This window comes from Apteryx mantelli, chromosome 9 (assembly GCF_036417845.1).
Source record: "Apteryx mantelli isolate bAptMan1 chromosome 9, bAptMan1.hap1, whole genome shotgun sequence".
In the NCBI taxonomy this organism is placed as follows: Eukaryota; Metazoa; Chordata; class Aves; order Apterygiformes; family Apterygidae; genus Apteryx; species Apteryx mantelli.
The window spans coordinates 15,371,708-15,394,638 of record NC_089986.1 but is presented as its reverse complement, the minus strand read 5'-3'; the positions used below and the strand labels follow the sequence as shown (position 1 = coordinate 15,394,638).

Sequence of the window (22,931 nt, the reverse complement as noted above, 5' to 3'; positions counted from 1 at the left end):
GAGATTTTGGCTCTGGTTTCCTCCTGTATTTGTGTGTGCTGCACACTGTGCATAAGTCATTCATCCACTCATATGCCCCACCTGTTAACTTTGAAGGTAACTTTATCCTATGGGGCTATTAAAGATGTGTTTCAGGGGTGCTTCACTCGCTCGTTTGTGCTGCTTCTGCAGTACATAAATACAAAAGCACTGAGCATTTCTGCAAGTTTTGCCTACTTAAAAAAGCAGATTCTGCCAGCAAGGATTCTCTTAGCCCTTTGATGATAGGCTGACTTCCTACTTACCATGTTTTGCAGTCTATCCCCAGCTGGGTACAGCAGCAAGACATCAGTCAGGAGGCTTCGGACCAAGAGGAACAATTCCTTTTTTGGATAGGGTGTCTATGTTGGGGGTGTCCTTCTGAAATGGCTGCACGATTTGTTTTGTCACAGCTGGAGTTTGCCAATGCTTTTCCTGGGTGGAGCTGAGGAGTGCTTCAGCACGTGGGGACTGTATGTTCCCGTTATTCAATGCTAAGGCACCCCTGCACTGCAACAGAAACCAAATAATCAGACAGGATGGTAGTCATGGTAAAGACTCCTTTGGTCTTTCAGAGTGAAAACTAGCTCTGGATAACCAAAAGCAAATCAGTGTAGATTATGCATTGCTTTGATTCAATATCTGAACCAGAACCATGTTTGAAAAAAGTTTAGCTTGAATCAAAAAATAAGTTCTTGGTATTCATTTTAGTAAAAAGAAAAAAAAGTTTGTTTTAAACTTGAATAAAATGTTTATTTGACTCAAAGCAATTTTTTTCCCATCCTAGACAAGTTTGATAAATGCAAATGGAGTAAATACCAATCACAAAAGAAGAGAAGCTGTGGCAGTATGTTTTGAGTGCCACTGACCAGAAGATGGGAATCTCAGCCAGGAAATGGCAAAATTGGGTTTATCTCTCTCTTGCTGATGGGGTTTCAGAATTATACTTTTTGCAGGACCATGTCCTAATCATCAGGATACAAAGTGTTTTGGAGTCAGTAGCTTTCACAGTCTCTGTTGATCCTGTTCCATTTCACATGGAGTTTTAAATATTCATCAACTTGTTGAGCAACTCTATATCCCAGTGGGGGGGCACTTACTGCGGGACTGACACTAGCCTCTGCCCCAACAAATATGCATTTCCTCCAAAGGGAAGCAGCTGAACAGATCAGACTGAAGGTTCAGACATTGGCTGAGCTACACTAATTGACTTGGCGTATGTTTTAGCCCTTTGCAAGTGCAAAGTAAAACAGTTGCTCCTGTGTGTCAGCAGCTCGCTGAGCAGTGAGAATTCAGGGGTGTACATGAGCCTGAGAGCACCTGACTGCTGAACTTGCTCCAGCAGGGCAGATAGGGCAGTTTTTTGCAAGAGAGGAGTGAGCATCCTCTTAGGCAGTAGAGGAAGCTGAATCCATGTTTCCTATGTTTTGTGTGAAGGCCCAAATCATTGCACTACTGAGAAATGAGAGGCACAGATCCAGCAGTGCTATTTCCTTCTGTTTTGTGACTCTGACCTTAATATTTTCTCAGTCTGAAACTGGTTGACCAATAACCCAGTAACCCCACACTGGGATCAGAGCTGCAGTCTAGGTAGCCCATCAGCTGGCTTCAGACTGTGGCCAACAGCAGACATTGAAGGGAAATCATCAGAACAGGGAAAATGGGCAGAGAGGTGTCCCCTAGAATTCCCTCTCACCCTGAATTCGTGAAAGTGAAAAATTTCAAACTTTTTGGACAAAGGATTCCCCCCCACACACAAAAACAAAACAAAACAAAACAAAAAAAAACCCTCCCAGTCCTACTTATAAGTAGAAATCTCTTACAATGTGACTACAACGTTCCACTACTGCTGACCTGGAGAAACCTCTGGGTCAGCAAATGGAAACAAACAGTTTCCGTGCATGAAACAAACTCCTTGTTCAAGAATGGTCTGGTTCTGCTTTCAAGGTCTCCTCTCTCTAGGAAAGAACATTCCAAGGAAACAATGATTCTTGGCATTTCACAATTTTTCTTCATGCAGTGAGAGCCAGCCAACCTGAGGGTTACATGTCTCGGGGTCTGCTGTGAATTCTCGTCTTCTGCTGCACTCCACAGAGCTCTGGTGACCCTGGGCATTTCAGTCTCACACTCACATTACAACTTCTGCAAGGCCACACAGCTCAGCACAAATCAGAAAAGGTTCACATTTGTTCAAGGTGAGTTTCCAGTTTGTAACAAAACCCATTAGCAGGTAAAGGCTAGAGGCTTTAGCTCTTGCTCTATGCAGTCCTTGCAGCTTCAGGAAACACTACAAGAGCAGGCTAGTGGAGTTACTCCTGCCATTCTCTGTTCAAGATACAGTAACAATTTCCTTGGAGACCAAATCCACTGTCCTACTTCTGACCTCCTGCACATAAGAAATACATTGCTGTATGTGATAAACTGGCAGCTACAGTAGCATTGCTGACTTGTCAAGCTGTATCACAACTGACAATAGTGTAGCAAAGTCAACTCTTGGCAAACCTGTGGCACTTGTAGGATCAACAAGATAAAGACTGCTTGCCTACTGCTGAAATACAGCTTTACCTGCATGAAAACAGAATTAAGATGGTAGGTGATATTTAACCTCTGCCACTATACAAGATGTCAAACTTATGTTCCATCTACCTAGCTAAGTCCCATGTCTCCAGTGATACTGGGGTACCTTTTAACAAATGAGTCACTGTCATCTCCCCTCACTGGTGTCAGCCACTGTTTAATCAGCAGAGCTTTGTGGTGTGTCTCCAGCTGCACCGAGCTGCTTACTTGGCACAGCCCTGTGACCATCAGGAGATGGGGGATGTGTCACACACACCCTTGCTGCAGACCAGCTTGTGTGCACACATCAATGCACATGCAGTCTGGTTCCTCGCTGCTGGTGAAATGCCTGCAGGGGACCCAGTCCACATCCCCATGCCAGGGTGGTTCCCTCAATCTTGGACTGGGAAAGTATTTACTGTCAATAATAGGAATAGCTTTAAGTAAAAATAGAAGTTTCAGGCGTGCTCAGGATTCTCTTCTGCATTTTGAATCTAGAAGCTCTATTTGAGAGGTTTTGTTCTTCTAGATATCAGGATGGCAGGAACAGTAACCAGCTACTTCCTTCCTGTGCAGTCTGCCTACCAGTGCAGAGAGCTGCCGTGCCCTTCTTGCCCGTCCTCACGTTTGTGTGTGCAAGAGAGGCAGGTGCAATGTGGCTACGCAGTTCTGTCTGACTGTTTGAACTTGCTGCTTAGCACTCCCTGCTTGCAACACTGACAGAACAGTAGAGGAACGGTGATGAAATTTGGCCACTGAATGAAACAAGATTTTTTGTAGAGGTATTATAGGAGAGTTTTGAAAACGCTGAGGCTGCATGAAGGCAGGGACAGGCTGACAGCCCTGGATGTGGCCTCAACAGTCCCTGCCTGCAGTACAAGCTATCCAAACAGAGATGAAAAAATTCCCTGGAGGATTGAAATCCCAGGCTCACTTTCTCCTTTTGTGACTGGCAGGGGATGCTGGTTAAATAGACCCCCAGCGATCTTTGCTGGCAGACACTGTCCACCGTGGTTAGCTCACTATCTCTAAATCAAAGGGGCAGACTCCCTGGAGCACAGCCAATCCACTGAGACGTGCAGCCACTCTTATGGCTAGTTTCAAAATTTAATTTTCCTTTTGAAATACAATTGTCCCAGTTAATGAAAGAAGAAAATCAGTTTTATTTTTGTCCTTCTCTTTTATTCATTACTTGTTTAACTTGATACAGAGTCATCACAATTTTTGTCTGCTCATCAGCACTCTAGATCTCAGTTTGCTTGGCAACACACACAACCAAAGGAGGAACAAAACTCATTCTAAAACACAAAGACCCTCACCAATTATACCTGTAGGGGTGCAATAAAATTAACAAGCACCAACCTTTTCCAGAAAATACTAGCTTTCCACTCAAGTAGCACCTTTTGTATAAGGAACTGATGCACAGCACAGCTCTTCATGAGAATTACAGAGGAGTCTGGGGAGACAAAGCACCTGCCAAGGGTCAATGAGGAAAGCAATGCAAAAGGACTTTGTGTCTAGACCACCCAAGTCAAGAAAAAGAAACAAAAAGAACTGTGTTTTCATACAATGCAGGTGTCTGATGCCAGCAACTGAACAGGTTTTAGAAGACTCATTACTCTTTCTTGTGTCCTTTAAGGTAAGTCTGCATGTTGGAAAAACAGCCCTGGTGCATTCTAAACTTGACAGCCCCACAAGACAGTGCTTAACCCCTCCTCAGCCCTTCTCAAGCTTGTAGGCAGATGTTGTGCATTCCCAGAGCTAGGAAGGACATGCTGTACCCTACAGTGATTCAGGGCACCAGGGTAACTTGAAGTAACATCTCCACCCCCAAAAGATGGGCTAATTGCCAAATGAATGTGCGAAATGGCAATGCTCAAACACATTGTCAACCAAGCTCGACTATGTAAGTTTGCTTCCTGGTTGGCTATTGACCATGGGGACAAGAATCCTTTTCTAAGGAAGTAAACAAATATGAAGTGTTTCTTAAAGAGAAAGACTTGTCCCTGCTTGGGAATGCCCCATTTGCACAGTGTCTTTTGTGACCAGTGACCAAAGGAGGTGCTGTTGCTGGCAGACTTGTTTGATTAATCAGTATTTTGTGAATGCCTTTGAGTGGCTGTCCCAGCTCACTGTAGGTACAAGAAGGGGTAGGGAACTGAGAAACACCCATAGAGGCAGACTGACATTCACTTATGTCTTGTTTAGATCTAATTAATAAATCTCTTCACTACCTCCTGGCTGACTAGCAGACACGGTTAGGATACACTTCCACTGTGCGTTTGTGCCTAGCCACCTGATAGCTCCAGGTAAAGGAGCATCCTATTTAAAGGAGAAAATGATGCTGGAGAGAGAAAGAAGACACTCGGAGATCATAACAGGCTCTTTCTTCTGAACCTGCAGATGACTTGGGAGGTGCCAAAGAGAAAGGGGTGCTTTCAGATCTGGGAAGCTGCTTAGAGAGCAGGACACACGTTTACCTGATGTCTCACTGCACCTCCTCCCCACCCCACCCAACCCCACCCAAGGTCAGGTAAATCTTGATTCAGTAGCTCCAGCCACGAAAACCAGCAATGCTCCCTCTGTCATTCTTCAGATGAATGAGATTTTACTAGAACTTCCAGTAGCATTCAGTTGCCACTCACATGCCAGCCAGGGGTTTTTGTCACTGTAAAGTAGCAAAGCTCTGCAAAGGTCACAGGAACTGCACCCCTGGGCTCTGCTATTGGCCTTCAGTTCCTTGCTCTGACTCTTCAGCCCTGCCACTCCGTTCTTTCTTGTGATTGCCATTACACAGAGCACACTGCAGCACCATGTGCCAACATACACAAGGGCCTTGACCTGCCTCTCAGGATGCTCTGTTGTTGCTGCCATTAAAACTTTGTGGCCTTTCAGAGCACAAGTTGGACAGGACCATTCCATCCTTTTGACCAGGATGGTAGAACCAGGAATGTGGCCTTGACAGCCTAGAGCTTGAGTCCAAGGCTCTGAGCAGAATGGGAATTCATGAACAAGACCTGTCCTTCTCTGTCCCAGTGAACTGCCTGTTAGGGAGGTCAGGCAGCATATGTTTCAGAGGACAACATGGGGATGTGTGGAGCTTTCCGTGTTGGGTTTGGTGGCCACATGCTTGTGACACAGAGAGTGTCGGAAAGGCTGAAGGCATAACAGTACTGCTTCCAAAGTTTGGGGATGTCAATATTGCAAATGCCATAGGTTGATGATGTCCACCCTCTGACCTGCACCTGGAAAGTTGTGCCACAGGGAATGGGCCCTGGCCACTGACAGGATCCTCAGCAGAAACGGAGAATGTCCCCAGGAGCAGCCCAGGCCCAGCAGAAATGAGGAATGTCACATAGACACCCTCTATGCCCTGGAAGGCAGCTGGAATGAGTGGCTGATTATCAGTGCATATCCTGTAATGTGGACAGCAAATACTCAAGAACATGTTGTGTTGTTACATGCGAGAGACTTTAAACGCTTGTTGTGCCTACCTTTTAAACTCCTAGGGAGATGAGATTGCTTATTTATGTGGAATATTTTGTGCCTGATTAACTGTATAGTTTACATTGAACACAGGCTGATTTATTTGCTGAAATAAATATCAATTTAATTATAAATCTCTTTTTGCTTCTTTGGGGACAGAGGGTGCTATTTTACTGCCTTCTGTAGATTGCCTGCTGGTTTCTTTATACCTCAACAGAACCTTTTGGCATGGCTACAGCTTCACATTTCCTTGTAGCTGAAGGGGCACCTGGTGCTTAAGTGAAAATAGAGCTTTATTAAATGCACAAACAAGAAAAAAACTGAAGAACAGTAAGGCTGGTCTTGCTGTGCACTGACAAGGAAGAGAGTTCAAGTTGTGAAATGTGAGAGGATAAAAAAGGCAGGGAGCTCCAACATGTCCCTCCCCGTCTTTCCCCCTGTGCCTCCTTCTGTTGTGTGCCGTGGCTGTGAGCAGAGAGTTGTTGCGCTCCATATCTGTCCAGCTCAGCATCTGCCAAGATCCCCTGTGCTTGACTAAGCAAGTGAAGAGGGACTGGAGCTTTCCGTCTCCAGGGGCTAGTCAGGGCTGGAGTTAAACTGAAGTGGTTTGGACTGCCCTCTGGATGGGTCTCCTTCTCTGCTGCCCTCCAGGGAAGCCAGGGGCACAGCTTTCAGGTTCGACATGTCAATTAGGAAGGCTGTGAGTGCTCCCTGTGCAAAAATCTGAATCAGCAACCTTGCCTGGCATCTCAGGGGAATGATGGTGAAGGCAGAGCTCTGAACAAGTTCTCCAGGACTCTCACCTTGCCCTTACTCCCCTTGCTGTCTGAAATACCTGACTGTGCTGTACATCTTCAGTGCCTGAAAAAGCCAAGGCAGAGATCCGGTAGACCCAAGCTGCCTTCCTTGCACTACACTGCAGTCTCTCTCCTGCACATAAGTTGGCAAGGTGACCAGGTGCAGTGAGTAGATAAGATAGCTAAGATGGCAGCCACCTGTTTGGTTTGAGCCCAGTCTGGTGTAACAAGCCCACTGTCAGCAGATGGAGCTGCTCCAGAGAGCTATGTTGGAGCATTTTATACTCTTTCAGCCCATCTGCATGCAAGTGCTATGTTTTGATTGCTTTATTGACAACAGGTGTGTTTTACAGCAATTCCCCAGCTTGTCCTAGTGGGTGTACAGCTAAAGTGGGTACATCTCCACCACACAGAGCATGGCCAGTACTGGATGCAGCCTGGCCTCTGAAGAGTGGTGTCCTATCTGGACTAACCCACTGCCCCCTCCAAAAGGGTGGCTCAGGGCATGTGAAGTGTTATGGTGGTGCTCTACAACACCTCTTGTACCCAAACCATGCATGGTGCCTGCAGATGCCCATTGATCATTTGAATCCTTTTGCTGATACAGGGAAGTTCACTGTGCTTGCCAACAGCATGTTTCATCCACAGTTCTCAAGAGACCAGGACAAACCTCAATAACTTTTAAGTTATCTGTAAATTTTGCTTGCTTGGCTCTACCACCTGTGGATAAGGTGAAGAATGCAGTCATTAAGGCTGTGGTCTGTTTACAAGCTCTAGAGATGTCAGTCTTGGACATTTACTAGGACTGCACTCAGATAACCCACTCTGTGCAACAGCTGGGCACTCCTGGGTAGAGGCAGAGCGAGGGTATTTGGAGCAAGAAGACCAGATGGTGACTGATAGGGGTAGGACACTGGGGCAAAGGGTTCAAAATCAAGGCATGGTGTTGCCTTTCAATGGCCTATGTTCAGCTGTTCAACACAGTTATATGTTTCTAATAACTTGGTATTAGACACACAACACTTCTAAACATAAGCCAGATTGGAGCCTAGGGAAGGAGACAGAGAAGAGCAGAATGATGGGAACATCAGAAGAAATACAAAATCAGCAGGAAATAAGCAAGAAAAAATACAGGTGGGACTGAAGAAATGAAAGTCCTGACTGACACTGCTGTGTAGGTGTCTCACAGGAATGTGTTGGCCCCAGGAATAAATGGCATGGTCCTGCTAAAAACTATTATCTTGATCTGAAATTCACTTTACAGAAAGTGCTTGCCCCTCTGAAATTAAGCTCTGGGCTGTGCTTTCCTGAGACCTGCCAGTCATCTGTGCACGTGGTGGCTGGCCTCACTCTGCTCCTGGCCCCAGAAACGCTGCCAACAGGGTCAGCCCTGTCGCAGGCTGCAGGGGAAGGACAAAGCCCCTCCACAGATATCCCAGCCAAAACATAGCTCCATCTGGTCCCCCCCTCACAGCTCAGAGAGCGGTTCCTGCAGAAACCGCAGGAACATGAGGCTGATGGAGACCTGAAATGGTTATTATGCCCATCTCTCTGCTCTGAGGCAAGATCTACCAATCCTTAGACCATCCCTGGCAAATATTTGTTCTGCTTTTCCTTAAAATTTTTCACTGGACAAGATTTCCTCCTGCCCTAGGTAACCTGTTTGAGCATTTTACTACCCTTTAAGTTAGAAAGTCTTACTGAATATCTAACTTAACTCTGAAAATCTGTCTAATCTAGCAAGCAATTAGTCTAATTCCTCCTTGCCTCTAACAAGAGCAGAAGAAAAAAATAGTTGACTGTTTCTTCTTTGGTGTATTGTAAGACTTACCATGTTCCCCTTCAGCCTTCTTTCTTCTAGGTTAAACAAACTCAGTTATTCAGCATTTCCTCATGAGTCATGTTTTCCAAACTTCTCCTCATTTTGTCATTTGGACTCCTTCCATTTAGCTCACGCTTTCCTAAAGCCTGAACTCCAGCCAAAGCCTTGCTAACAGCAAGTCAAGTGGAATAATTTCCTTCCATCTTACAGATTTCATTGTTCTCCTGTTTCTGTGGCTCAGAATGACAGTGGCATTTTTGGCAAGAGGAAACTCAACCTGCAGTTTGCTGTCTCCTTTTCTGACATACAGTTGTGTGGCCACTATCTCCCAATTTTGTACTTGTTTTCTCTAGCCACTAACTCCTGCATTTTACTGAATTTCATATGATTTCAGACTATTTGACCAGCATCCCAAAATCATGCTGAATTGTCTCATTCCCCTAAAGTAGGCACTTCTCCCAGCTCAGTGTCATGAACACATTTTGGTCTCAGTCTCCATCCTATTATCCAAGCTCCTAATGAAAACATTAATGCTCTGGGCCCCACAGCATGGACAACGAACCACTGATACCTACTTAGAGTTCAACCCTTCAGCCTATCATAAAGGGATCCTATTTTCTGGTACTATCATACCTCATGAGGAGCTGTGTCAAAGCCTTACTGAAGTCTGAATATGCCACATTAGCTGCATTTCCTTGTTCCCTGGAGCATCTCCCTCTCAGGAGGAAATGAGATTGGTTTGATAGGATCTTCCTCTGACAGATCCATGTTAGTTGTTCTTTATCACATTATTATCCCCTAGGTACTTACAAACTGATTGTTTAAGAATTTTCTATGTAGTTTTCATCTATGTATTCAAGTTGGCTCCACTGGTCTGTAATTCCATGAGTCTTGAGTTCCTTGAATCCTTTTTCCCCTTCTCAGGTACTGGCACCACAGCTCTGTGGGATGGGGTCTGGAGGTCTCCATCCAGCTTGGGGAGCACTTTGCAAACACGGGCTGCAGTGGTGGCTGTAAGCACCCTGCTGCCCCATACAAGGGAATGGCTGAGATACTCAAGTCCAGAGACTGGAGATCACATTCATGTAAATAAAAAACTCTTCACCCAACATGATCAAGATACAAGTACAGAGAACTAGTAAAACCGCCCTGCAAATAATACCTTACTTGAGTCCCTGGAAAATTACAGAGGGTGTTGGCTGATATTAGGCAATCACTGTTCTCATCATGGGTTGCACTTTATCCCTTTGTGTATGAGTTTTTTGGCACAGGAGTGTCCTCAGAGGACGCAACAGAAAGGGCAGAAAAGCCACCGCTACCCAGAATCTAAGAAATGTACATTTCTTCTTAAAACAAGGGAGTGGAATGACCTGCAAGTGTATCACATCCTAGAAGCAGCATGACAACGGCTGATGTGCAGAATATGAACAAAGTGGTGTAAGAGCTTGCTGAAGCCTTCTTGGATAACAGGTAGAAATGAAAGGAGACTGTTTATGCTGAAATATGTCTTGCTTCAGGCTCTAGACAGTTCAGAATGACAAAGGCTATTCTATTGCAAGGTTTGTTTTTAAAAATACATATATTTCCCCTCCCCCCCAATTTTTTAGGATTCTCCAGTGTTCAGTCCATCTTTGCTGTTTCATGGCTGCAGCTGGCAGAACCCCCCCAAAGATGAATCCGGGTTGGAATATGCAAAGCCACCCCCAAGTAGGCTCTTAGGATGCAGCATAGTGACAATTGCTCTTGGGTCATCCCAGGGCCAGACAGACTGGCCTCTTCTTAGCCTGTTTCAAAGGGAAGAAACATGAATAAGTGGTTTTATTTCCATAGTAGTCTGTTTACTGAAAGGTGCTTCTCTCAGTTGCCTGAGTACTTTCCAGGATGAATCTGCAGATTGTGAGAGACACAGAGGACTTCAGACATCAGTCATTGCAGTGCCTGGGCACTATTCTCTCTCCCACCTAGGAAAAGGAGAATTTGGAAGAATTCCTGATTGCTATCATTGGGGAAAAACATCTGTGTGCAAGGACTATATCTCTCTATGGACTTTAAATCCCCTGGTATCATCAGTGGTGGTGAATTTCATTCCCCTGCTTGAACCAAGATGGGTTTTCTAACAGTCTGAGCAAATTCAGGGCTGTTGTTTCTATTTACCCAGGCATGTGCTTTTTACCAAGATAAAAGCACAGCACATTTCTCCTGCCAGGATAAATGGTTCTTCTCAGACTTTGTGACAGAAGGAGAATGGGGGGAGACAGAGCAATTCCAGGCTAATGCCTGAAAAATATCTGTGACAACGCTGTGAACTGGGGTACGAGAGAATAGGAGAGACGCAAAAGGGCTTCAAAGCCTGCCTGCAGCTCCTGCCCCTGCCAGAAGGATTGGTGGTAGGAGCCCCCGGTATTTCTCTCTGCCCTGCAGTAGTTCATGTCTGGTGCAGTTTAGATGTCCCATCGATCAGCCAGGCTTCTCCAAATTAGTCATCCAGCCCCTTTGCTCTTTCCTTGTAATTCGGACACCCTAAACCAACATGCTGGTTGGAGGCAAAGCCCCAAGCAGGGGGGGGGTTGAGACTACATCTAAAAATCACTGCTCCATCATGCACCTCCACTGGGCTGAAACCAAATTTTGTCCCCAGGGTAGATGCCTTTCTCTGACATGTTGGAAATAACCCCCAAGCTAACATGCCTGCTCTGGGATCAGCTCTCCGCCGTGCTTTGGCACTCTCTCACCCTTTTCCTTATCATGTGCCTTGATTTCTCTTTGAGCTCTGCCCAGAGCCATCTCCCTGTCCAGGGGAGGAGTGGGTTCCCAGGGGCCCTCCCTCCCTTTGCCTCTGGTACTCTGCTCACAGCCCTTCCCACCCTGGTGAGCGAATCAATGATAGGAGGTAGAGAAACACATGTGTTATGTAAGCCAGACACTTCAGAGCTTTACACATGAGGGTGGATTTTCCTCACTCTCCTGAGAGTCTAATAAGAAACATATGTGCTGTGACACTTTCAAGGGCAGCAGAGAGGACCATGGTGAGAGCTAAATTTAACACTGCACTGAGTTCAAGTCAATAACAGCACTTGACGCTGCTCGCCCCCACCAGCAAGAACATCCAGAGCTGAAAACAACGCAGGCTGATGGAGGAAAAGTTTCGGAAGGATCATTGTATGCTTCTCAACAAGGATGAAGAAAATGAACTGGTAAGGAGCTGGGACTTTGCTGGGTTTGGATTTTCTTGTGCGTCCCTTCTCCCACAGGCTTGTTTCTGATATGCCTCTGATTCCTCTTTGTCTTCAGTCCCTATCAGGGACTATCTCTTCAGCATAGCCTTGGTGAAGGCAAAACCCTGGATCAGTCCTTGCTGACCTCGAGATTAGTTTTTGACAACTAAGGACTAAGTGAGAAAAGTACCAGTTCAGTCCAAAGGCATGAAACATGGAAGAGATCTCCTTGCTCACCAGAAATTATCTGGTCAAGGAGTGTCCCTTTCCCCACTGTCTATTTCTTTGTCTATTCCAATCTAATTGTGTCTCTCTAATACAAAGGTACCCTTTCCCTTACTGGGTTATCACGTCATCAGAAAGCATGTCACAGAGAAGATGCTTAAAAAGGAGTTTCATCTGGGATAATTCTCCGGAGAAGTAATTAAATCATTCCTCCTGACATGTTAGGGTCTTGTCTGCTGCTTGACAGGTCTAGAAAGATTGGGTAGATGAGCAAAGTCTACTGCAACTCTTATGGCAGGAACCACTTGTTCTTCAACCTTTTTTAGAAGCACTTGCAGAGCAAAATGCTGCCCTTAGAAGATTTTTGATTAATGCTAAATTGAATATACCTTCTGTCTGTGATTGTGGTGATTATGTTTGTGTAGCAGCTTGAAATGGCTGTGCTGAGGGAGTGCCTTGCAAACACAGTGAGATGGAAACTCTTCCTCTATCTACTAGCATGTTGTGATTATGGAGATCCTGGCTGGGGTGAGGGGAAGACTTTCTCCTCAATAGTCTGTGCAGAGAATGACTGGAATCCAGGTATTGCCAGTGCACAGAAGTAGATGTCTCTGCAGGTATGCAGCACCTGTATTTGCTAGCATGTATATGTGATGCATGCACTAGAAGCACAGCAGCATGCTCTCCCCATAGACAGGAGCCTCTGTCCTTTGCATGCAGATTGCTGCTAGCAGTTGCTTCCCAGTATCTCCACAATGTCACTGTTCGTCCAGCCCCAGAGACTGAGAAAGTACCTCCACCAGTGGGATACAGGTGCTCAGGGCTTGCACAGGTGAGAGAGAACCTGCCTTGCAGCACACACCTGCACCTCTGCAGCAGTCCTTGTGGGGTACTAATAAGAGCAGGGCTCTAGCTCCCTTGGTTGTCTCTAGTAGACCTTTGCTAGGTTTATGCTGCTGATATGGCACACATGTGAGCTTGCTTTAACTAGGGAGCTTGGGGCAGTTACAGTATCCTAGATTCAGCACAGAATTAAAATCCTGCCCTGGAAGACAGGTAAGGGCTCAGCTAGTGCTGCTCTGTCTGTGTTGTATTGGCTGCTACAAACAGTGTCTTTCAGTGGAAGGTCATTAGCTGCCATGTGGTGATGGCTCTCATGTACATTGCTGCTAGCCTAGGAAGCAGTGGGGATGCTGACTTTATAAGGAGAACAGAGGGCCAGGATGGATGGGTGAAATAAGGCTGTTGCCACAAGCAGTCTTTCAAGCTGAGTGCCTGGGCTCCTCAACTGAGCTGCACCCAAATCCAGGAGACATCTCTCTTGCCCTAGCTGGCTGGTGGCTGCATTTCTGCTGGCAGAGAAGGGCCCTGGCTCTGCCCTTGAAGCTGCTGAGGCAGCCTGCCTTATGCAAGGCCATCTAACTTGGTCTGGGCACAGTTTTTCATAAGACAGCTTCATACTGTTCTGTTGTCTAGAGACAGAGCAGCCTCACTTCCAGGTATTGTACTTCTGCAAAATATTTCTTACAACAAACAGGCCCTGGCTTGGTAGGGGAGAACGGCAATGAACTGTTAGTTCTCTCAGTTCCTGCCTTCAGTGCTTTCTTGTAATGCTGCATGACTGTTAAACCTGAAGTTTCTGTGGACAGCCTGTACTCTATCACAGACTTCTTTTGTACATTGCCTGTGCTGGATGATCCAGTTGATAAGGGGTAGAACATGGGGCTGGTAATGCCCTTTGAGCTAAGCAAGTGCAGCAGCACTAATTTGGGAATAATGAAGCTGCCATTAGAATCTGGACATGGTCCAGCTGGTTTCACCAGATCTTATTACATTCCTTGCTGTAGTCCTTCAGCTGAAGGCATCTGTCTGGGTTTCACCTAACTCTAAGACTGTATTTTCTTTGAAAGGTTCCTCTTGGGCCTCTCTGAGGATCACTCAGCACTTGCTTCTGGGGGGACCCAGGTGACTGAGGAGCTATTTTTTCATCAAAGACTTGTCTACAAGATACTTCTCATGACTCCCTGGTGGTAGTGTCTGCAGAGCTAAGGCTGGATGTTCCTTCCCACTTGTTCTGGACTTGAGGTCAGCCACAGAATGGGGGCTACTGATTAGCCTCTATCAGCTCTTGAGGGACCCTGATGTGCATCTTCCAGGGCTGGACACTTATGCACTCACATATCACTACTGACTGCACCAATCAAGGCTGCCTCTCCTGCCACCCAGGGACTTGGGCTCATTCCTTTAATGACAGGGCTGGGTTCAAGCTCAGCCTTGTGGTGCAGGTTGCTCTGTGCTGGCGGACTGGTGAGGACCAAGTGTGATCCAACTGTGCCAGGGATAATACAGCCTGTGGGAAGGGGGGCACCTCTCCAGCAGCCTGAATGCAAGGAATTCACGCCACCACATTGCTTGTTTAAAATCAGCTCTTCTAGACATTGCATTGTGTACCTTGATAGTTCTCTTCTATCATGTGTTTGAGGTATTTTCTGCTTCCTCAGTTACTTTGGTTAATATACAGCCATGAGCTAGAGTATGGTAGCAACAGCATGTGTTGAGTTCACACTAGAAACCTCTGAATGTTCTCACGGGTGTTTCCCAGCCTTACGCTCATCCAGCCTTAACGCAGCAGCTCTTCAGAAGCCTTGGCTCCATCTTTGACTGCAGACTTTATCGCCTCTAGGCCTTTCTAGATCCTCTCTACAGCTGCGGACAACCTGTGGTCCCATGCACCTCCTGTCATTCCAGCCACATCCACAACAGGCTTCCTGCTTTCCAGGACTGCATTTTGAATGTGTTCTTAAAAATCCCAGTATTAAGTCAAGCAAATGAGAATTGCTATGGGTTTTCTAAGTTGCAGAGGCTGGTTTGTCCTCCAAACCTTAAAACAACATCTATAGTTATTGGTTTAAATTTATGTGACTTTTAAAGAAATAATACTTCATATACAGCAGGGCTGCACATTTAAAAGCTACCAAGTTGGTCTGAAATGAATTTTGTCAGCCTGCTACTAAGGACTGCATGATTATCTTCATTTTACTTGACCTGGATTGATTTCAGCTTAGTTTATGCTGATTGTGATTTGAGTTCATATAAATAAAGTTAATTGTTCTCTTAAACCTAAATAGATGCTCACTCCACTGTCTTTAAATCATTTTAAAATTATACCTTAAGCTGAACCAGCATAATTGTTTGTATAAGCCCTCTCCAAATAGTTCCTTTTTGTTGCAAGCTCTATCCTATGGAGCAGACATTCCAATTCAGAAGCAGGTTTTCTTAACTTTTATTCTTTTTACAACTTCAAATGACCTTTTCACCTCCCAAATACAGAAACTGTTTCAATAACAGGTTACACTGCCCCCATTTCATTGTGTACTTTAGTTGGCAAGATTTTCTGGAAAGCTTTTCAGAGCCTTCAATATAGTCAAGAGTAGAAATATAAGAACATTTCCTTTCAATTATTAACTCTGCCCACATCTGTAGACTTTCTCAATACCTTCTCAGGGACAGGTGAATCATGTGTGTGCTAACCTGTGGGTGGATCAGTAATTGTTATCTGTGGTCTGGGTTAGGTATTTTACTGTGGCGATGGCATAGTGTTGCTCCTGTAGCTTCTTGCATGGGCATGTGCTGCAGCACTGTCGGTGGTGGGTGGCTGGCAACTTTTGCTGTGATACAAGCAGTGATGTGTCAGGTGTAGGTAGGGGAACACCTGCAGCCACTCTCCAACAGTACTGCCAGCTTCTGCCACAAGTCCTTAGCCATGGGCCTTTTCCTGTCCCAGCTACCAAACCGAGGGTAAAGTGGGAGGAATTACCTGGAGCTGTTTTTCTTTTTATGGGTAGGGAAAAAAGCAGAGATGACCAGGAAAGAAAACAAATATATCAATGCAGCAGGAATGGAGAAACCTTACTGAAAATAATTGATTTTTCCAGAAGAGGATCCAACACAAAAAGAAATAATCTTTTTCTAGTTTTCACTGCAGCCTTAAAACAAATAATCTGTTTGTCCCAAACAAGTGCTTCTGTTATTGACCCTAGCAGGGTCAACACAGAGCAAGCCCCATGGCCTCTGCCTGGTAATGGTAGGATTTCTGCCCCTGTGCTTGCGGGGAGGCAGAGGGGGGCAGACACGTGGCTGCCACAGCAGGGATTAGGTCAGCTGCGGTGGCACCTAGCAAAGCTGCTGCGTCATTGCCACGTGAGAGCCAGGGCCCGGCTGGGTGGCAGGGATGCACTGAAAGCCACCTCTGGGTTCACATCCCATGGTGCTGTGAGCTGCCTCAGCCCCTTTCCTCTGGAAAACTAAGGGGGACCATGCGCACTCGTCTCCCTAGCACTTGGCAGAGCAGAGCTGAGGTGTGCTCTCTTCTCAGAGCACTTCTGTGGTAGTCAGGGAGTCAAAATGTTGTAGTGAGCATCAACACTCCTGTGTACTTTGAGGGCTGGATTTCACTCCAGGCATTACTTCCTCTAGCAGGGTGTGTGGGTACTCAGCTGCAAAGCAACTGTGCACACATATCCAGTGCCCTGAGCATAGAGAAGGATTAGTTGCGTTATAGGCAATAAAGTCACTGTTGGCCCCACAGGCAACTCTAAATCAATCTAAAGTATACAAGAATCCAGAACTTGTCTCAAGGTGGGGAAAAAACAAAGCAGGACACGGGGACTTACAAATCTCCTTTACGGACACTGCTATGAGGGCACAAGAATATTGGGCTATCAAAGTGGAAAGACAAGTAGCAAAGACAACATATCACCTGAGGACTAAGTTGGAGGTTGAGTGTAGCAAGCCAAAAGAGCCCTTAAGTACTTGTTTTCAAGATGTGGTGTTTATGGTGGAAGATAACACACCTATAGGTACCAGACACAGGAGGCGAGGAGCTGCTCAAGGGCTTGAGAGCTATAATTTCCCAGAGGGAGATTCTGTTCCTTTTCTGCAAGATGGATTTTGGCAATTGGCACCAAGTTCACACAGCGACACCCTCCTTGGTTGCAGGCAAATAGGGTGATATGGTGCTACTGTAGAAGAATCAAGTGAAGTGTTGTTATGACAGGTCAGCTTTAGTTTTAGATGGTAAAAGCCGCAGAATCAAGTTAATTCTTCAGAAGTCCAAGGAGAGAGCTGATATGAAAATGTTCCTCTGTTGGTAGCCGCCTGGCAGCATCTTCCTTTCAGCAGCTCTGCTGTACTCTTAATTATATTATATCAGTCAGCAAACTCTTTCATTTCTGAAAATGACCTTGGGGCTTTAGAGGGCCTCAGTCAACAGCCTTTCTTTTCAATAAGCATGTGCTTCCTGCCCTGATGAACAAATGCCAAGGTCAAGCTTGTTAACAAAAATGCTTTCTCCTTGCTCTACAGGAGATATTCGGCTACAAAGTGCAAGGCTGCCGGAAGGCCTTGTGCATTGCTGGGTGCATCTTGTCCTGCGGGGCTCTGCTGCTGCTGTTTTACTGGAAACCAGAATGGGATGTGTGGGCAAACTGCATCCCCTGCAGCTTGGAAGTAGCAGACGTTGTGCTGCTTAGAACAACAGTAGGTGGACCGGTGTAGCTTACTGTTATTAGCAGAACCTGTTGTTTCCATGGATGGGGCAGTTTGTCTATCTTTGCCAGCATGATGTAGCAGATTAGTAACATTTTTCACATTTGGAAGTGGAGCAGCAAGGCTTTATAGGAGCAACTGATTTCATTCGCAGAGTTCAAAGCACTGTATAGAAGATTTTGGTTATCCTGACAATAACCTGGGTACTTTGTCTGAAGGCTGGATGCCATGTAGACTTCCTGCATTTCTGCCATTCAGCTGCAGGGTCCAGCAGCTATCCTCTCCCAATAATATGTCCTGTACAATAACTGCCTGTTCTTTTTCTTTACGTACGTGAGATAGTCAGAAGCTTCAGAGGGGGGGATCATCTTCAGAAGCTGTAGTTGTTAGTGACCCTTCTGCTTTCAACCTGTTGGGAAATGCTGAGGGGGTGGATTTTAGAGAGCTGGATTTTAGGCATTAGTTATATTCCAGGACTCCACCACTGTAAACTAAAACCCAACACAATTCTACCAGAGCAAACATTTAACGTACACTTAACACTCAATACAGCAATGTACTGAGTGTATAAATGTATAGTATAAATGCACTCAAACCACTTAATGAGCAATCTGTTGTTTATTGTAACTAGTTACATCAGGCTATATTGATTAAAGGATAATTCATTCTGACAAGCGCATCTGTAGCAGTAAACCTGAGCTGCTTTTGCCTATGGGTATATAACAGGTATAACAACATGTCAGGAGTGAATCTGTAAAGCAAAGTAGTTGGTGCTGAGGACTGGATGTCCACGCTAAACTGTTTCAGAGGGCTTTTTACTTCCAACTAGCTCTAGTCTGGACCTGTAGACTGAATACTAGCTAGTGAAGTGCATCTTCTGATTTAGTTTCATGTTCTCTGAAACTGCTCCACAGCATGAATCAAGGGAAATGGAGATGAATGGGAAATTCACTTCAAAGTGTTCTCCCGACTGGCACTAAAACATGGATACCAAAATACCTATTACTATGGGCTTGCATTTGCTATGATTGCAATGACTCCATAGTACTGCAGTTCTCTGGGAATGTCATAAAGACTTCTCAGAGTCAGGCAACATTATCACAGGCAACATTTTGGACTTGTCACTGAACTCTGCTCTATTTCTCTAGGATGAGTTTCAGAGGTACACCAGGAAGAAGGTGACCTGCATTGATTTGTCCACATTGCTGCTACCTGAGGGCAGTAAAACAGATAGTCCTCTTGTAGCCGATAAAGATTCTGTCATAAACAGGGCCATAATGAAGCCACAGTTAAAGGTAAGTCATCTGGAAAATGGAGGAGAAAGAGCAAGGAGATGGTGAGTGAAGTATAAGAGCCAAGGCACCCGCAGGCTCCCAAAGATGCTCTGCCAGCATCTTCCTGCAAATTATGTTTACATAAGCTGAAGTTTCTCCGTAGAACACAGAGAAGAGCATATATAATATAATAAGGTGGTTTTCCCTTAATGGCAGAAGGAATTTTTGCTATTTGATCTTGCAGATGCGATGTATCCAGGTGCAGAAAATCCGTTATACTTGGGACTTTTCTGTAAAAGAGTTCAAGAAAGTTGGGTGAGTGTGAACAGCTTGTTACAGAACCCTTTGTGGATGGGAAGTCCCTTGCCTGAACTTTCTCCTGTTATCCTAGATCGTTAGAGGACAGTAACACATGTCACAACATACATCACAAGTTTGGAGCTGGTCTGAGAAGGGAGGAACAAAAGATGAGGTACAGTCTACATGATTTCCTTCCTGATCAGTGTTTTTCAGATTTAAGTAGACATGAGCTAATTATGAAGCTAAGACAGTAAGACATACAAATTCTCCCTTTTAAATTCATGTGAGCTTTCTGCTACTCACCTTAGTGGTAAGGTAGCGTAAACGCAATGGGTGACATTCAAAAATGTGCAAAATTATCCCTCTCACCTTACTGAGCTTATTCTGTTCTGAGTAATGCTAGGGTAAGTCTGGGGAAAATGCCACCAGCTCTGGCTGGGGTTTAGGGCACAGCAAATGTTGTCTGACTTCTTTTGCCATGATCTCCTCAAAAGTCCTCAGAAAAGCTCATCGCAGCATTTAGCAGACAACTGAAGACCTTTTCAGCAAAAAATTACGCAAACTTTGGCTTCTGAGTAAAATCTCCTTTTTTTTTTTTTTTTAAATTGTTCAACTACAATAGCTTCTTGACAGACGTTTGTCCTGCTCAGCCATCTGTGCCTCCAGGAGTTACTTTTTTAGGTATAAGTGTTAATGTTTGCATGCATAGTTTTCTGCATGAAGTCTTACCCTACAAGACAAATCTATAGCCTGGGGACTCTTCTTTGTCTTCTTACAGGCAGCTGGTGTGTGGGCCTAATGCCATTGAAGTTGAAATTCGCCCCATTTGGAAATTACTTTTTAAAGAGGTCAGTAAGTCTGACTACATTTTGGTGGTGCAGATGTGACGTGTTTCAAAGACTTCACCTTGGCATTCTGGGATGGGGCAATTGATGCCTCATAGGCATAAGCCATGGAGGAAAGTTGATGAGCCTCCTTTATGGCTATAAATGGTGATAATATTTTTAGCGTGTTTCCTGGCAGAAGATCATGGGGAAGAATATGTAGCTAGTAGGTTACATGCTGCATACTTACAACACCTAAACCTTCTCCTTATGAATGTCTCCCTATTCAGAGAGCTGTAATTTGGAGGACTAATGCCCTCACTCTCCCCTATATAGCCCCATGTTCCTGACTGAACATCTCTCATAAGCTGGGTGGTCTTGCCCTGTGACTGAACAGTGACATGCACCTGGAGAGCTCATGCCTTCTGCAACTGCTAGGGCAGACTATAGCCATATCTGTAACTATGCCCCCCTTTCATGTCGGCTCTTGATAATTGTCTTCAGTGAAATTTCATTGATGCAACTAAAGCTTGTTCCTCTTTAACAGCCTTGTTTTAGTAGTGTCCAAAAGTAGTGCAAAGCATCAGAAATGCTGCTGCTGGGCTTACTTGTGGCCTCAACAGCACTGTAAATTGGAAGTAACTTCAACAGTGGCATTTACATTTCACTCAATTTACACAAAGATAAGCAAGAAATCTTGATCTGACTGCAAATAGACACACACTGATGGTGCAGCTGTGTTACTTCAGACTATGAACTTGCATCTCCTGAGACAAGTGCAGTATTTTGAATGGAGACAGTCCAACAGTAAAAGCATGTGGTTTGGAGGAAAGGGCTTCAGTGATCCAAAAAGTACACTGGACAGACGTCAACCAGAGCATTCCAGTCACAGAAGGAGGAATGCATCTTTTACCACAGAGACACAATTTAAGAATGAGGGTAATTCCCCCCCCACCCCCCCCAAACTACTGCACTAGGTAAATATTTTGTCATCTTAAATTTCTCTGGTCATTTGAACAAGAAGTAGGACCTCTGATTCTGTATCCTAAACTCTTGGTCTCCCTACACAGTGCTATACAGTTGCTGTTATGTGTATGTGCTTTAGAATAGAAGTAAGTATATGCAAAATTAATATTTCTGAACTGCTTTATTTGTCTAGTAGTTTCCTTTTTTCATATGACATAGAGGCAAATCAATTTTGTTGTCTGTGTAAGCAGAGAAGACCCGTTGCAAGATTAGTCTTCCTCTACAGAGGACAAAATAAAAACATCTTGTGGATAACAAGAGATGCGTGCGTGGGTAGTTACTTGATGCTTTTATATATGAGAGGCTGGGCATCTATTTTTGCTAGCCTGTAAGCAGAGTTTTTGCAAACAGTGCATTATGTCACATTTGTACACATTAAGGGACTATGGATACTATACAAATGTCTTTAAAATGGCGAGAGCTGTGAATGATGGGAATCAAAGCTAGTGTGTATCATGCATCAGTGCAGCCAGAACTTTAAGTGGAGTTTGTTTGAAATACCCTACAAAATACATGAAAAGCTCCAGGGCTCCTGAAATTGGTTGGACTTCATATTTCCAGCCTTCCACTGTCCCCTGGAGATGGTCTTGAAGAAAACTCCAGTCTAGCACTTTAAAAAGTTTATTTAATATGAACTTTGCACTTCCATCCAGGTTTGAGGCTTCATGTTTGAAATTTTAATGGTCATGCCTGGAGGCAGAGCAGTCCTCATAAGCCTGTGGTATTTCTGCCCAGATACTGCTTCAGTGGCTGAGGACTGGCATCCTGATTTAGTGTCTGTCTCTTTGTCCTGGTGAATGTCAAAAAATGTATTAAACTTTCACTGAGGGACCAAATTTGTCAGATGAATAATTCATCTCAGTTCTAATCTTTACGCAGATAGCTCTTTCAGTGGCTATTTTGGTTATACTAATTCTACAGGCAAATCTCTCATTTGTTTGGATGGACAAGGAATGGGCAACTCAGAAAAAAATTCATCTCCTTCTTTTATTGCTCAAGTTAGATACCACAATAACCAAAATTATATTCTCAGTTATAGACTTCAGTAGGGCTAGCTGTTGATTTTGGTATAATGCATTAAAGTCGATGATTAGTACAGTAAGGCTGACGCAGTGTACAGTAGCCAAAAGTATGCGAGTGTGAGGAATCAAGCCTTCATTTTGGCTATAGTCTAAAACTGATTACCTGATGGCTCCATAGACCTTAGTTTCTTCTTCATCATTTTTCTTTTTCCATAAAAAATCATATCTACAGTGATACTTTCTTAAATTGCAAAGTATTAAAAACATTTACCGCAATTCAGTCCTTTCTTTCGCATTTGGATAGTGCCTCTTGTGTTGAGATCAGAAAAGCCAAAATGGCAAGGTCGTCTTTGTTAGCAGGCTGCAGTGGGAAACGAGCCTAGTTTGAGCTGGCCAGCATAGCTGCTGCTGCGTAGTAACCGGATAGCAACAGCTTTTAATTACAAACAACTTGAGTTGCTGTAAACTCGTAAATTAGGAGATGGAGTCTGTGAATGCTCTGAAACCACTATGGAAGAAATTTGGTTTGTGATAGCAACACAGTCCTTTAAACTAGTGTTTAAGACTTCTAGACATCGTAATGAAATGTTCTTGTCTCTTCCCATACTCGTTTGCTCCTGACGTGTGTTATGTCTGTCTCCTGACAAGTGTTATATTTGTGTCTGCAGATTTTAAACCCCTTTTATGTGTTCCAAGCCTTCACCCTCACTCTGTGGCTGAGCCAAGGTTACATTGAATATTCTGTGGCTATCATAATCCTGTCAGTCATTTCTATTGGCTTAACCGTGTACGACCTCAGACAGGTGAGTCTGCCATTCT

The 22,931-nt window shown here is 44.7% G+C and overlaps 1 protein-coding gene across 1 annotated transcript in view; it reads left to right on the top strand.

Moving 5' to 3' along the window:
* The first annotated feature begins 11,810 nt into the window (after positions 1–11,810).
* Positions 11,811–22,931, top strand: part of LOC106498394 (probable cation-transporting ATPase 13A5) — a 36,572-nt gene continuing 25,451 nt past the window's right edge. The window contains exons 1-7 of the mRNA XM_067302184.1: positions 11,811–11,873; positions 17,484–17,657; positions 18,815–18,961; positions 19,185–19,255; positions 19,332–19,412; positions 20,019–20,088; positions 22,781–22,915. Of these exons, the coding sequence (XP_067158285.1) occupies positions 11,811–11,873; positions 17,484–17,657; positions 18,815–18,961; positions 19,185–19,255; positions 19,332–19,412; positions 20,019–20,088; positions 22,781–22,915 (741 nt within the window). The remainder of the gene's footprint in view (positions 11,874–17,483; positions 17,658–18,814; positions 18,962–19,184; positions 19,256–19,331; positions 19,413–20,018; positions 20,089–22,780; positions 22,916–22,931) is intronic.